At 48.0% G+C, this 14,985-nt stretch overlaps 2 protein-coding genes across 3 annotated transcripts in view; one reads left to right on the forward strand and one right to left on the reverse strand.

Annotated features, from left to right (window-relative positions):
- Nucleotides 1-1,108: 1,108 nt before the first annotated feature.
- Nucleotides 1,109-10,892, reverse strand: hspbap1 (hspb associated protein 1). Of its 2 annotated transcripts, none has more exons than XM_084451756.1 (9): nucleotides 10,795-10,892; nucleotides 10,325-10,515; nucleotides 7,558-7,742; nucleotides 6,122-6,258; nucleotides 4,425-4,596; nucleotides 3,176-3,259; nucleotides 2,592-2,702; nucleotides 1,357-2,427; nucleotides 1,109-1,134 (listed from the first exon to the last, which is right to left on the reverse strand). In XM_084451756.1, exons 1-8 carry the CDS (start codon nucleotides 10,869-10,871, stop codon nucleotides 1,537-1,539), a joined length of 1,848 nt encoding a protein of 615 aa, XP_084307882.1. In that variant the 5' UTR covers nucleotides 10,872-10,892; the 3' UTR covers nucleotides 1,109-1,134; nucleotides 1,357-1,536. The 2 variants fall into 2 exon arrangements, with proteins under 2 accessions (XP_084307882.1, XP_084307883.1); XM_084451757.1 differs by having other exon boundaries at nucleotides 10,805-10,866.
- A 313-nt stretch (nucleotides 10,893-11,205) lies between these two features.
- slc49a4 (solute carrier family 49 member 4) overlaps nucleotides 11,206-14,985 on the forward strand; it is a 49,287-nt gene continuing 45,507 nt past the window's right edge. The window contains exon 1 of the mRNA XM_084452180.1: nucleotides 11,206-11,509. Within this exon, the coding sequence (XP_084308306.1) occupies nucleotides 11,224-11,509 (286 nt within the window). The 5' untranslated portion in view covers nucleotides 11,206-11,223. The remainder of the gene's footprint in view (nucleotides 11,510-14,985) is intronic.

The raw sequence follows: 14,985 nt of genomic DNA on the forward strand, positions 1-14,985 counted from the left end.
CCAAACCACTTAGGCCTGGCATCATCACATCGTTAGAGCTGTGGCTCGTTGGGGAACGAGAACCTACATCAACATGTGACTTCTGATTGCTGGTCTCTGAGAGATTAGGGTTGCTGGTCTCAGAGAGATTAGGGTGCTGGTCTCAGAGAGATTAGGGTGCTGGTCTCAGAGAGATTAGGGTTGGACATGTGACTGTTCTGGTTGCTGGTCTCAGAGAGATTAGGGTTGGACATGTGACTGTTCTGGTTGCTGGTCTCAGAGAGATTAGGGTGCTGGTCTGAGAGAGATTAGGGTTGGACATGTGACTGTTCTGATTGCTGGTCAGAGCGATTAGGGTTGGACATGTGACTGTTCTGATTGCTGGTCTCAGAGAGATTAGGGTTGGAGCTGGTCTCAGAGAGATTAGGGTGCTGGTCTCAGAGAGATTAGGGTTGGACATGTGACTGTTCTGATTGCTGGTCAGAGCGATTAGGGTTGGACATGTGACTGTTCTGAGCGCCGGTCTCAGAGAGATTAGGGTTGGACATGTTTCATTTAGGCTGACATTTCTGCTGCACTGTTTTCTCAACAAGCAGAGAAAGTTTATGTTGGACCCCAATGATCGATTTTCTTAGACGATCTAATGACAAGTAATAGCTGATAGACAAACAAGCACTGGAGGCACATTTATTTGGTGAGACAACTATTGGTCAGACTTGGTCAGAAATGTCAACCGCCATCTCCATAGATTATAAGTCACCACATTATGATTCTTGTTCTTGGCTTTGAACCCATGGAACTGATCAAAACCGTGTTGAACACAGACGTCATCGACCCTCCATCCATCAGGGGGTTACTGGCAGCCAGGAGGGAATTCACCAGCGCCTCTCTAAACCTCCAGATCACTGCTGCGCATCCAGAGACCACCTGCATCAGTCTGTCAGCCTCAGAGACCTCCTGCATCAGTCTGTCAGCCTCAGAGACCACCTGTACCAGTCTGTCAAAGCCTCAGACCACCTGCATCAGTCTGTCAAAGCCTCAGACCACCTGCATCAGTCTGTCAAAGCCTCAGACCACCTGCACCAGAGACCACCTGCATCAGTCTGTCAACGCCTCAGAGACCACCTGCATCAGTCTGTCAAAGCCTCAGACCACCTGCACCAGTCTGTCAGAGCCTCAGAGACCACCTGCATCAGTCTGTCAGAGCCTCAGAGACCACCTGCATCAGTCTGTCAGAGCTTCAGAGACCACCTGCATCAGTCTGTCAAAGCCTCAGACCACCTGCATCAGTCTGTCAAAGCCTCAGAGACCACCTGCATCAGTCTGTCAAAGCCTCAGAGACCCCCTGCATCAGTCTGTCAAAGCCTCAGAGACCACCTGCACCAGTCTGTCAAAGCCTCGGTAAGATAAGACGGAGTTTCTAAGGACTCAAGTGCTTCAACAATGACTTGAATCAACTCCATTGATTCTCAAGTTTGAGAACAGTTGATTCACTTTAAACTGTTATTCTACAGTATAAAAACAGGAATTTATAATTTGCATAATAATGAGAGAAGTTTAAGAGGCGATGCTGTTGGGGTGCCTGCTCTGTCTTTCTAACAGGAGCTCAGTGACACGGGTGATGACATCAGGGTGCACCAGGCACTCTAATAGGTCGTTGGTGCTGATGGGGGCGTGTCCTAGGGCCTGTGCAGTGTCCCCAGACCCCTCCTCTCTGACTGGGCTTCTACATTCACCTGAAGTAGAAGCGCCTTCAGCCCCTCGCTGGTCAGGGTGAGGCCTGCTGCTCTGGGCTCCTCTGTCAGGGTGAGGCCTGCTGCTCTGGGCTCTGCTGCTCTGGGCTCCTCTGTCAGGGTGAGGCCTGCTGCTCTGGGCTCCTCTGTCAGGGTGAGGCCTGCTGCTCTGGGCTCCTCTGTCAGGGTGAGGCCTGCTGCTCTGGGCTCCTCTGTCAGGGTGAGGCCTGCTGCTCTGGGCTCGGGGGGCGGACGCACGGTCTTCCCGTGGTTCTGTCTCGCGGTCTCTCTGGCGGTGTCCCTGCGTGTCGTGTGGATGGTCCTCGTTGGGAGGGACAGGGATGAGGTGAGGTCCGAACGGGACGGTGTACGGCGTAGAGCTGCTGCTGCTCCTGGCCTGTCCATGGGAGTCCCGTTTGGCTGCTCTGGGCCCTCCTGGCTGCGGGCTCTGCTGGTCACTGCGCCGGCTCTGCTGGTCACTGCGAGGGCTCTGCTGGTCACTGCGAGGGCTCTGCTGGTCACTGCGAGGGCTCTGCTGGTCACTGCGAGGGCTCTGCTGGTCACTGCGAGGGCTCTGCTGGTCACTGCGCGGGCTCTGCTGGTCACTGCGAAGGCTCTGCTGGTCACTGCGCCGGCTCCTCTCTCTTCTCTCCAGGCAGGCCTGGACCGCCAGGGTCAGATACTGCAGGTTCTCCGTGTGGGACGGCACCTCTTCCTGCAATGAAACGTCAAAGAGTACACTTGTTTTTTTTCACCAGGTGAGTCCAAACCCCGCCCACCTGGTGTGCCAAGTGAGATAAATACAAATAAAGTTTGATTTGATTTGAAAGCGCACCGTATCAAAGGATCTCGGGGTGTGTTGGTAACCGGCTACGTTACCTCAGTGGGGTTGAGCCAGTCGTCATTGTTGTCCTTACTGGGAGTGGCCTTCAGAGCACAGACCACGGTCTTGATGAGGGCTTCGCCAACCCTCGCGTCGTCATCCACTTCCTGTGTCAAAGGGAGGAAGCCGAGGGCGTTAGTCCGCAGGGAGCGGACGCGGTGATAAAGACGAGAGTGACGGAGAGCCTTGTGTAATTGACTGTGACCTTGCAGAAGCTGCCGTTATCCGTGTGGCATCGGAGCTGATCCACTACCGGGGACGGGCGGCAGACGGGCTTTATTCAGCACACACTCCTGCCCCTGCACACTCACAAATCACCCTGACAAGAGTATCTTTACCCTGCGTCCTGTTCATTACTCAGAGCCCAGGCAGACATCACCAGGCGAACCTAGCCCTCTCTTAACATCCATCACTGGGGGGCGCAGGGGAGCTCCAGGGCAGCGGGAGGAGGGGGAGGAGCTGGGGGGCGCAGGGGAGCTCCAGGGCAGCAGGAGGAGAGGGAGAAACTGGGGGGCACAGGGGAGCTCCAGGGCAGCGGGAGTAGGGGGAGGAGAGAAGGGGGAGGAGAGGCGGAGCTTACCAGTTCGGTCCAGGTGTTGACGCTGACGGTGACAGGGTCCAGAGACTCTACATAGTGCCACCAATGCCTGGGCACGTACAGCACCTGGAGGAGGGACACCGGATGTGAAACCAGGTCAAAGGTCAATCCAATGCAATACAGCAACATTTCACTGTGATTGCACACTGTACGTTTACATGTGACCAATAAAGATCTGAATACAAATCAATCTAGGGTCGCAAAATTCCGGGAATATTTAAAGTTGGAAACTTTCCCTGGGAATTAATGGGAATAAACTGGAAATTTTGGGGTTATTTATGCCAACTGTATTTACCTTGTCATATACAGACATAAATATAAACAATTTGTTTTGTCATAAGCAGATATGCAGGCAAGCATTTCTAATACAAATTTTAAAAAATTAATGTTTTACTTTAAAACGACGTAGAACGACGGTTACGTCGTAAAAGCGGAGCTTCGCACTATACACCTCACCGCCTCACAACATAACAGCTCAAATATTCAGGTACCGCCTCACAACATAGGTTCAGGTGAGCGGGGAACAGAGCCCATCAAGGGGGGGGATAAATAGTTTACTGGAGCAGAAAGTTCAACCCAGGTCAGCGACACATCAAGTGTTGGGTATTAACCACTAGGGGGCAGTGTGTGACCTTCCCTGCAGTCTGAATATCAGGCTCAGATGAGCCATTCACAAAGTGGCTGTTGTTTTTATTAAAGCGGGCAGCTGTATTGATCCCCAGGGTCTTAATTCCTCCAGGCTTGACAAGAGGAGGGGAACGCTGCGAGCTTTGTTTGATTTGCTAAGACAGACTTATCAATAGCTGATCTGGAGATCAGCGTGTAGCAGGCAGTATCTCATCTGAGCTGACAGGTGAAATATTGCTAAGTGTCTCAGTGGTGGTGGTGGTTGTGGGTCCTACTGGGACAGCGCAGCTCCAGGGCCAGAGTAGCCAGGGCCAGAGTAGCCAGGGCCAGAGTATCCAGGGCCAGAGTAGCCAGGGCCAGAGTAGCCAGGGCCAGAGTAGCCAGGGCCAGAGCAGCCAGGGCCAGAGCAGCCAGGGCCAGAGTAGCCAGGGCCAGAGTAGCCAGGGCCAGAGTAGCCAGGGCCAGAGCAGCCAGGGCCAGAGTAGCCAGGGCCAGAGTAGCCAGGGCCAGAGTAGCCAGGGCCAGAGTAGCCAGGGCCAGAGTAGCCAGGGGACGAACCTGTGTCCGTGTCCCTTCAGACGGTGACGTGAGAGAGTGAAAGCACCTGTCCGGGCTGCAGGGTGACCACGTGGGCCCTGGCCTGTGTGAAGGCAGGGTACCTCCCCAGGTCGGGCCGGAGGACGTCCACCAGGCTGAAGACGCTGGACTCCTCGTAGGGGATCCTGCAGGGGTACAAGCTGTCCGTGTCCTCCGGGGGGAACAGGTGCCAGCGCTTCCTGGACACACGCAGCGTCTCTTTCAACATGTCATCGTTCATGGTACAGGTATGTGGATTTTTTTATAAGAAATAAACTTGACGTTGAATACAGCTGGGCTCGCTCATAGAAAAAATACAACAATGCATCAGCATGACAACAAATTTTAACAAATAAACAAATTGTATATAATATATAATAAAATCAACTATCAGGTTTCTTTTTTGGATTGATTCCAAAGTCACTACCGTATGTTATAATATCTGGGCTCCTCTGTCAGGGTGGAGGGTAATATCCCGTTGTGAGAATGCTGTGATTAGTTGAAAACACAAAGGGGCAGCTCAGCTGAGGACACGGGCTGGTACAGTAGAGATCACCTCAGTCTGAGATACTTCAACAACCAATTATGAGGAGCTAGATAGGACTGATGTTTTTCTGTGAAGGCTGTGGAGAGATAAGACCCCCCCCCCCCCCCCGACACAGGGAAACAGCCCTCGTCTCGCGGTTCAAAAGAGCCTCACCTCACCTCACCTGCCTCTCCCAAGGGGGACCTCGAGAAATTACTTTCTCTTTCACAGCCTGGCAAAACGGATCTGAATTCTTTCCCCAGGTGACTCAGCCCCTCCAGCCCCCAAGATAATAGAGAGAGGCTGTTTCCAGGGTTTCCAGGGCCTCTCTCTCTCCTCAGTCTGGAGGGGTAAATGGCGGCCAGGCCACTGCCAGTCAAACACGTTCTGCCGATTTGCAGCCTCCATTTCCAGTAGGGCGGGTCATACTATTTTTTTCACAAATCAACTGAGGGGGGGGGGGGTCTATTTCATGTGTTTTTTAACCAGGAATTCAAATACAGTAGGACCCCACTTATCCGAACGCAACGGGACCGAAGGTCGTTCGTATCTCTGAAATGACCGGATGACTGAAACATATGTTAAAATGCACCAAATTCAATAAGTGGTATACTTGTTTCATATAGACTCATAATAGACCGATAAATACCCATAATTACTTGTGAAAATGCATCAAAATTGCAATCAAATAGCCAACTAAACTCATACAGCCTAGCCTATAATAGGCCTACAGTAGCCTAGAATAAAAGAAAAGAATTTCCACTTGAGTGGAACTGGCAATTTTAAAATGCAAAATGATGTAGGTAAGAATGGTCCTATCCAAAAAATAAGCACAGATTTGAATTCCTGGTAGAAAAACACATAAAATAGACACCCCCCGTTAAGATATCGTTAAAATTCATTTTGGCACCTTAGTATGACCCGCCCGCCCCCCGACACCCCCTCGGCTCAAACGCTTCTGGGATCGTCTCATTCTAATCCACTGGGCAATTTCCTCAGTGAGGGGGGGGAAGATCCACTGGCACCACACAGGGCTGGATTGAAAAGGTCAAAAGGTGCGTGGTATTGTGAGGCGAGTGTGTGTGTGGTATTGTGAGGCGAGTGTGTGTGTGGTATTGTGAGGCGAGTGTGTGTGTGGTATTGTGAGGCGAGTGTGTGTGTGTTTGTGTGACTGTGCTCTAGTCCGTTAAAATCATCACCTTCCTTGCACCTGCAGTACCAGGTTACACCCATAGGAGTCCTGGTGGCAGGGGGTGTTGGCTCCCTCGGTGCCGATCCACAGCGTGCTCTCTCGTCCGCCCCGGCCCGGGTAGCCAAACTCAGACCAGAGTACATCCTGGAAGACACACACAACCACCTCACCACCTGTATAGTGTTGTGTGTTTTGTGTGGGTTTACTGAACTGAACTTATCACTCTCATCTACTCATATATAAGAAAGTGATCACTGATTGAGTAAAAAAAACAAAAAAACAATTATATATATGCAATAATCATAATGAATTAATGAGTCATAACACAAGACACAACACACACCATTTCCTAACGTGAGTAATCGTGATGAAAACCTTTTCATTTTTCAATCCTTCATTTATACTCGTAAAGGCACTGAGGTCTCCCTCATTTACAGTGACGAGTTCAACGATGATAGGGTGTGATGGTGACTGATAACACAACCCCTTTTAACACAACCCCTTTTAACTACGCTCAAATGTGACATGGATGCGTCTTCATCACTTGATCAGAGGCCTAATTGACAGTGATAGGATGACTAGCTCTGGGGAGCGAGTAGAGACCAAGATGTTTGTTGTCTGGAGGCAGTTTGTCAAACAATCTTGGCTGTCAGTCACTTCCTGTCACAGAGCCGGTGGACGGGACACTCAGAGATTCTGCCCAGAACGCTGGATAATGGACTCATTACCATATTCAGGCGGCTGTAAATGATGGACTGAACTATTATGGCTTTCAGCAACTTTTAAATGGTGCCATTCATCATTTAAAGACCTCTGTCTGCCCGTCTCTAAGGCATGAATCTGGTCAGAACCTGTGAAGAATACGAGGCCACCTACGCACATTTATTATCATTTGAGGGAAATGAAAGAATCTGGGGACAAACCGACTAGAATGGACTTTCACGTCTTGACCGGACTGAGGATCAAAGGCCGAGAAAGAAAGAAAGAAAGCATCTTTTGAAGGAATAAATCTTTGATCTAAAGTGTCTGTCACATGCCAGGAAATCATTAAAAGTTGGGAGAACGTCCGCTGAAAGCTAAATTTTGGCCCTTTTGTTAAAAAAAAAAAAAAATCAATTTAAACTTTGTCAGTTTCTCCACCTGCTGCAGTGATTAAATTAATTGATGGAGGATGGAAAAACACTTACTTGACATTGACACACTGAGAAAATTAAAATTCTGGTTAAATCAGTTCAGCTCACGAGCTCAAATAACATTTCCTAACATTTCAGAGGACCATACTCTAAGTGTGCTTTGAACAGGCCAGACAAGCCCATGCATCAGACACAGCGCTCTAATCCACTAGAGTGATCTAGGGGCAGGGCTATTGATTGTGACTTGACCACTTAAACACATCACAGAAGCGCTGTGCTGACAAAGAGGAGACAGGAGACTGATTTTTACCTTGAACAACAATGGCTGGTCTTGAAACAGCATAGCGATGTATTTGTAGTCTGCGTAGGCCCAGTACTCCTGGAGAGGATGGTCAGTGAACGGCGTGGAGCCTGACCCAGTATCTCCACTGACCCAGCACAGGAACTGGCCAAGACTAGCCTCCACATACGAGCACTGGGTTTCAAACAGGGGAGCTAAATACAGGATGAGAGAGACAGAGAGAGATGGGAGTGAGAGAGGGAGGTAGAAAGATGGATGGGAGAGAGAGAGAGAGGGGGGGGTAGAGATGGGAGAGAAAGAAAGAGAGGGGGAGGTAGAGAGAGAAAGAGAGGATGCAGAGAAGTGGGAGAGAGAAAGAGAGAGATAGAGAAGGGAGGTAGACAGAGAGGGAGAGAGAGAAAGGGAGGAAGGGGAGGAAGAGAGAGAGAGAGAGAGAGAGATTGGTGGTGGGAGGGTATGAGTCAAGAGGGACAATTATTTAAGTAATTAACCAAATCAATAAATTGATGCAACAGAACAGTGTGAGTATAATCTGAGAGCGTGGTTGATCCAGGAGCTTCTGAATGTATAATCTGAGACCTGGTTGATCCAGGAGCTTCTGAATGGAGGAGTTGTGTAAGTATAGTGTATCAGTGTGATGATAATCTGAGACCTGGTTGATACAGGGAGCTTCTGAACGGAGGAGTTGTGTAATCAATCGCCTGCGGCTGTTTAGTTTGACCTTTCTGGTTGAACAATGAGGCAGTAATGGAAATTATAATCAAATTCTATGTTAAATTACCCCTTTTGTTACCTGTTATCAGAAATTATAGTGGCTGTAAAAAATGATATATCAGTCTCATAAACTGGCTCTATGTTATGCATTTATATTAGACAGCACATTCTCAGTTGTTAACCACAGAATGATTTAAGACTTTTAAGCAGCAGATGGAAGGCAAAATAAATACAGATAAATAAAAATTGACAGCAACCCCAATGAAAGTGTAGTGCTAATGATGGCCTCTGATAGAGATGGACAGAGAAGGCTCAATGCTCTCCAGTGTTATTCTTCTCCATCTATTCTTCATGGAGGTGTTTGTTTTTTCTGTTGCAGACGTCCATTAACTAATGTAGGCTAACAGAGAGTGATTTCAACATGAAGCCAAGGGGAAAGATGAAGAACACGTTGTAGCCACGCAAGATGGATACCACTAGCCTGCTCTGAACGGCTGTGACTGAATTTCAATTAAAGGGATAATTTGGAATTTTGGAGATTGGTCATCTTTTACAAAAGAACCCGCCCCTCCCTCCTGTCAATCATGATGTAGTCCCTCCCTCCAAACATGACTGGTAGGTGTGACGAGATAGAGATCCTGATTGGTCAATACATTCGGGCGCGGTGCATTCTTTGAATCCAAAATACAGAGGCAGCGATAGACAAGGAGATCCAAGTTTATTGTCAGAGCACTTCTGTTACTGATAGCTGAAAGGATATTATGCCAATTTTACCAAATAAAGCCAAAAGCAAACTACCTATCCCACCTTTAAGACTAGTGAGATGGACAGGAGGGTTCACGACCGTTCCTCATGTAACCCATGTTAAGGGCTTTCCCAGGGCGGGACTCAAACCCACGCTCTCCTGCTTGTGAGGCGGACGTGCTAACAGTTGCGCCAATAGGGACGCCCCCCTTGGAGGGACCGTTAGCGCTAGCCTGGAAGACAGACTTTCTCACAAATAATAAAAGAAAAGGTTTTGCTATACAGTCTGAACTTCTAGCCGCCCAGAGCGTTTTCTGAAACGAGTAGTGGATCAATCAGGGACTGTGTTTGAACTGATGTTCCGTCTCCCAGTGGGGACGCGGCCCCTGATTGGTTCCTGTAGTTGATGCGTGAAAATGAAATACAGGCCGCCGGCAAAACAGTCTCCCGAAGCAACGAGCTGTAATGTTCACTTTAGTAGAATAAACACAGCCATAATTGCAATTATTGCAGAAATAGAATCAATGACAAAAATTAAACAAGAACAACAGTATACACTAGTGGAATTTCTCAGATGTTTTTCGCTGTTCTTCTGACTGGATTTGGCAAACATTTTGTTACACTGGCTGAATTAGTAGCTAAAGGGAAGTACCCCCACTCAGTGAAATTGTTCTGGGCGGATAGAAGACCAGACTGTATTGAAAAAGCTTCTTTTTTTTTTTTGCACGGACGTCTGGCTTCCAGGCCATGTTAGTGCTCCTTTGAGAAGTGAGTTTAACCAACTACCTGGGACTCACAAAGACACTGTCACTCGGTTACACTCACCCCTCTAAACTCCCTCCACACCACTGACCATCTGGGTCACGGCACCAATCTAACCCATTGAGGGCTTGCCCAGGGTGGGATTCCAACCCACTTGTGAGGCAGACGCGCTAAGAGTTGCGCTAATATGGACGTCCCCCTTGGGGGGGACTGTTTACGCTCCTGTGAGGAGGCTCATGAAGTCGTGATTTACGAGATACTACTCGCAGTTTTAACATGAACGCCCCTCTCAACGTTTTCTACACTCATGAACCACTCGGCCCCCCCAGTTCGCTTTGGAAATGGTAAATGGTAAATGGACTGCACTTATATAGTGCTTTTCCACCTTAGCGGCACTCAAAGCGCTTTACAATGGCCTCTCATTCACCCTCTACTTGATACCACTAGTCCCACTACTGGGACTCACAAGTCACTCAGTTACATCATATTCACTAGACAGGCTGCAGATATTGTGCAGAGCTGAAGATGCAGATCTTTCGCTCTCTCTTTCTCTTACTGTGTGTCTCCTGCTTTCTTCCCAGCCTGAATCGCATGGTCTTCTGACCAAGGCAGTGTGACAGGTGGTCCACCGTCCAATGGAGAACTGGCCAATCACTGGTCATATTGATGAAGACTGCAGGGCTCTGCAGGGACCCCAGGATCCTCTGCACCTCCTCTGGGCTGAAGGGCTTGGCAGACATGGCTTGACTAGCATGCAAAATGGAGAGAGAGATTTACTGTGAGTAAATCTATATGATTTACGGTAAAATTCTGATACAAAAGTCTGTAAATGATAATGGCAAGAAGTTACCCAATGAAATGTGTCTCTGTGGAATCTGAATACCCAGAAGCTCTGGTCGAACAATGTTAAATGTACAGGAGTTGTGGAATGGAATACAGTTCACTAATGTCTAGACATGCAGCTATAAGCGAATTAAAGATAGCAATTCGAAACGTTAATGCATACGACACGAATGTCTAACATACATTTCCTCACCAGGCACTGCGGAATACAAGGATCTCTTAGATCCACAAGATCTCTTAGAACTTGTAAATGAGGTCATCTACACGTGCACATAAACTTGTACCTTTCACGTCAAAGGAAGTAAACAAAGCTCACATGTAAGCTAGATACCCTTTTTTCCTACTAGGAAACTAACGCCATTCTGGCTCAACCGTGGTACGAAAACACCAACCGAATCAGTTCAAACAGGAGCCAAAATGGAGAACGAAGAAGCTCAGTTTCGAAAATAGTTACCACTTCCGCTCATGCGCAGTCATACGAATTGTAGCGATGACTTGGGCTGTTATTGTTTCTCTGAGCAGCTGATAAACATCTGTGGCTAGACAGCTTCTCATTGTGCAATTGGAAATCGAGCCACAGACTTAAATCACAGCTAGACTGAAGCAGATGCGATGGGTGCTGGACCGAGCACCGAGGAAAGAGAACCTCTTCTCCTCCCTTCCCACCCCGAGACGAACACCCAGCCCAGCAGGGTCTACGGGAGAAGATGGCTGGTTCTCAGCCTGTTCTCGTGTTTGGGGTTCATGCAGGGGATGGTGTGGAACACCTGGGGCCCCATCCAGAACTCTGCCAAGCGGGCATACGGGTTCACCAGCCATGACATCGCTGTGCTGGTTCTGTGGGGCCCGGTGGGCTTCGCTCCCTGGCTGCTCTTTATGTGGCTTATGGACAAAAAAGGTGAGTTGTTGTTCGAGGAAAGTTATGTGCTGGTCCATAGGCTATTGTGAATATATATATATATATATGTGAATTTGACTATTGAGGTGTATGCAGCTCCGTGCACAAGCGAGACAGAGTTTGTGTTTATTTGGTGTGATGACTCTCTTACAAATAATTGTTCCACGTATCATATACATTAATAAGCCTTAGCGGAATCTCTAAAGCACTGGACTTAGAAGCTAACCAATAGTGCTGGACAATGATTATCAACAATTATAAATCAGTGCACTCAATACTGATCAGAGGACTGACCTATACTGTATCCTACATTTACAGCGGTTCTGTGGGGGCATTACTACAATGCAAGTAGGCCTATAGATTGAGATTGGTCGCATACAGTCATGTTATCATCATTTTGTTCATTACATAAGACTCTAGTCCAGTTGCATCATTACATAAGACTAGTCCAGTTGTATCATTACATAAGACTAGTCCAGTTGTATCATTACATAAGACTAGTCCAGTGAAGTCTCGGATTAAACGATTGAACTATGAGCGAGTTTTAACATTAACCCATTTGGAAACCCATGTGCCCAGACGTGTCAGTCACATGCCTCCTCTTCTGTTCCTCTGACAAAAGGAACAGCGCGTTATTTCATATAGGCGTGCCTTTCCCCACACACACGCGTTTTGGGTTGCACTATGACGGTATGACACAGAGTATGTTTCAGTAATGATGTCTGCCTTGGTGGAATGTTTCTACCTCTTGGAAGTGTTGAACAGGTGAGATCCACCAAGCTTTGGAGCAACGTAGAGGAGGGAAATGTCAAATGTTTCTAGTAAAGAAACCAGTCAGAGAGCAAGTTACACAAACCAGCAGGCTTTAAAACCGCAGTTCTTCCATGTCACCTGACCTGACTGTAGCAGCCAACACCTAGAAGACAATTAGATGACAGACTGATACAATCTGACCACGCTAGGTTGGTTCACTCTAGACAAATGTACTTATTGGTCGCTTTGGATAAAAGTGTTAGCTAAATGACTGTTCCATCCTGACGATGAAAGTGTCCAGTAAGTTCCCCATCTGAGTCAGGACTTGTGACTGTATGGTTAAGGATCCTCATTATGAGTCAGGACTTGTGACTATGGTAGAGGATGGATGCACTCCTGCTGGCGCTGCTCCAGCTCAGCTCTCCATGTTGAAATGTGGCTTTTGGCTTGTGACTGTGACTTCTCTATTAGGCCTGGAATAATAGTCCAAAACCGCTGTTGATTTTCTCTGTGGCATCTGAGAGTCAATTGTGTAGATCTATATAACGGCGTATCTTTAATGGGCTTAAATTAAGCACATAAATACTGGGAATGGCAGTTTATCCAAAGAGAGGAAATCACACCTCGTCAGGCTGGTGCTGTGCATTAAATGGTAAATGGACTGCACTTGTATAGCGCTTTTCCACCTTAGCGGCACTCAAAGCACTTTACAATGTCCTCTCATTCACCCATTCACACACCAATGGCGGTAGCTGCCATGCAAGGTGCTAACCTGCTCATTGGGAGCAATTTGGGGTTAGGTGTCACCTTGCTCAAGGTGGATGTGGACAGTCGGAGCTGGGATTCGAACAGCTGACCCTTCGATCATTGAACGACCCGCTCTACCAACTGAGCTACAGCCGCCCCATTAGGTCTACATGTCTAGTGTGCTACAGGAAGCACATGGAGAGCACATTGAGGACTACCTGAACCTTTGCATACAACCGAGTGAAACAGAGTCCTCGCTAGTCCTGTAGGTAGCGAGTTTTTGGTTAAACTCACTCTCCCAGTATAAATAAGCTACCGTCCACCCGCGCCGACAAACCGCTAGCTTTTCATCGGCGTAACTCGTCAGAACGGTGTTTGCAGTGCGGGAGACGCAGGTTCAAATCCACCCCTGTGCAAGCAGAAACATATGGGTTACACATGGACATTTTTATTCCTGTGAACGGTGCGCTCCTTTGCTAACGACCAGCCCTGGATGACCAGCGTTGTCAAGGACCTTGTCAACAAGAAGAAGAGGTCCTTCAGGGACCAGAACCAGGCGGAGCTGAGGAGCGCACAGACGGAACTCGAGCTCCAGCTTGAGTTGGAGATCGAGTTCTGCGGACTCCTCAGGAGGAGAGAGAGGATGGTGGAGGAAGACCTGCAGGAGAAGAACATGAGGAAGGTCTGTGAGGGGATGAAGATCATCACGGGCTGCAAGCCGAGGAATGGCAGTTCAACAGATGGAAACATGGAGAGAGCAAGTTCAACCTCTTCTGTAACCGGTTCGACTGCCCTGTTCACCTGCCCTGTTCACCTACCCTGTTCACCTGCCCTGTTCACCTGCCCTGTTCACCTGCCCTGTTCACCTGCCCTGTTCCAGCTTGTACTGTCCAGCCATCACCCCCCCACCTCCCCCAGGCTACCAGCACAGACAATGCACTGCCCCCCCCCCCCCCCCCCCTTCTCCACATTTCACCTGTCAGCACACCAGACCAGGTCAGCCCCCCCCCACACACACATCATCAGTAGATCAGGCCAGAGGAGAGCTGGGGAGATTCACCCCAGGAAAGCCGCCGGTCCAGACGAGGTGTGCCCAAGACTACTGGTGGCCTGTGGAGCCGGGCTGGGGGAAGTCATCTTTAACCCAGCCAGCGACCTGGGAGGGTCCCCACACTGTGGACGACACCAGGCCGGTTCCATTAACATCAGAAGACCCTGGAGCAGCTGCTCTTCCCTCTCCTCAGACCCCCAGGCTCCCACGCACTGGGCCGCCTGCAGTTTGCCTATTCAGGATTCAAAATCCCTTTTATTCAAGATTCCTTTTATTTACTTACTTACTTACTTACTTACTTACCTGTACTGTAGCTTATTCTTCAATGGTGCAAGTGTGCTATATTTATACTGAGGAGTGAGTGACCATTTCAGCTCGATTACACCAACAGAATGCATTAATGGGCAGAGCCCTGTGCTCTCTGAGCACCCTTTCTAGTTATTGTTTGTATTGCAAAAATTGTATTGTGTGTATTTAATTTTGTGTCCTTATTAAGCTTCTGGCTGCCTTAATTTACTCTATAATATGTATCTATCGAGGCTGTCAGGAAGATGGGGTTGTTAAGATAAGAAAAACTTTATTGTTTAAATTTAAATGTAATGGAAATTTGTCTTTGGCACTCTGGCAACACAGTATAAAAACAGACCTTAAAAAATAATTGAAGTGCATAAAACAGACATAAAATAAATTTATAGCAGCACCAGTCTTCTCTGTCTTATGCACAAAATAAAACAATGCAATAACTCTGTCAGAAAGATGATGTGTATTCTGTATACAGGACACAGTATCACATAGGAAATTATTTGCTAATCTAGTTTTTCCCCCCAAAAATGTACACTTATCTTATTTGCACTCTCTACACTTTCTTTTAAAACGTTGAAGCTTCATACCTTGTGGTATGTTATGTAGGGCAAAGTAGACACAG

The sequence above is a fragment of the Borostomias antarcticus genome (genome assembly GCF_949987555.1).
Source record: "Borostomias antarcticus genome assembly, chromosome: 17".
Taxonomy (NCBI): Eukaryota; Metazoa; Chordata; class Actinopteri; order Stomiiformes; family Stomiidae; genus Borostomias; species Borostomias antarcticus.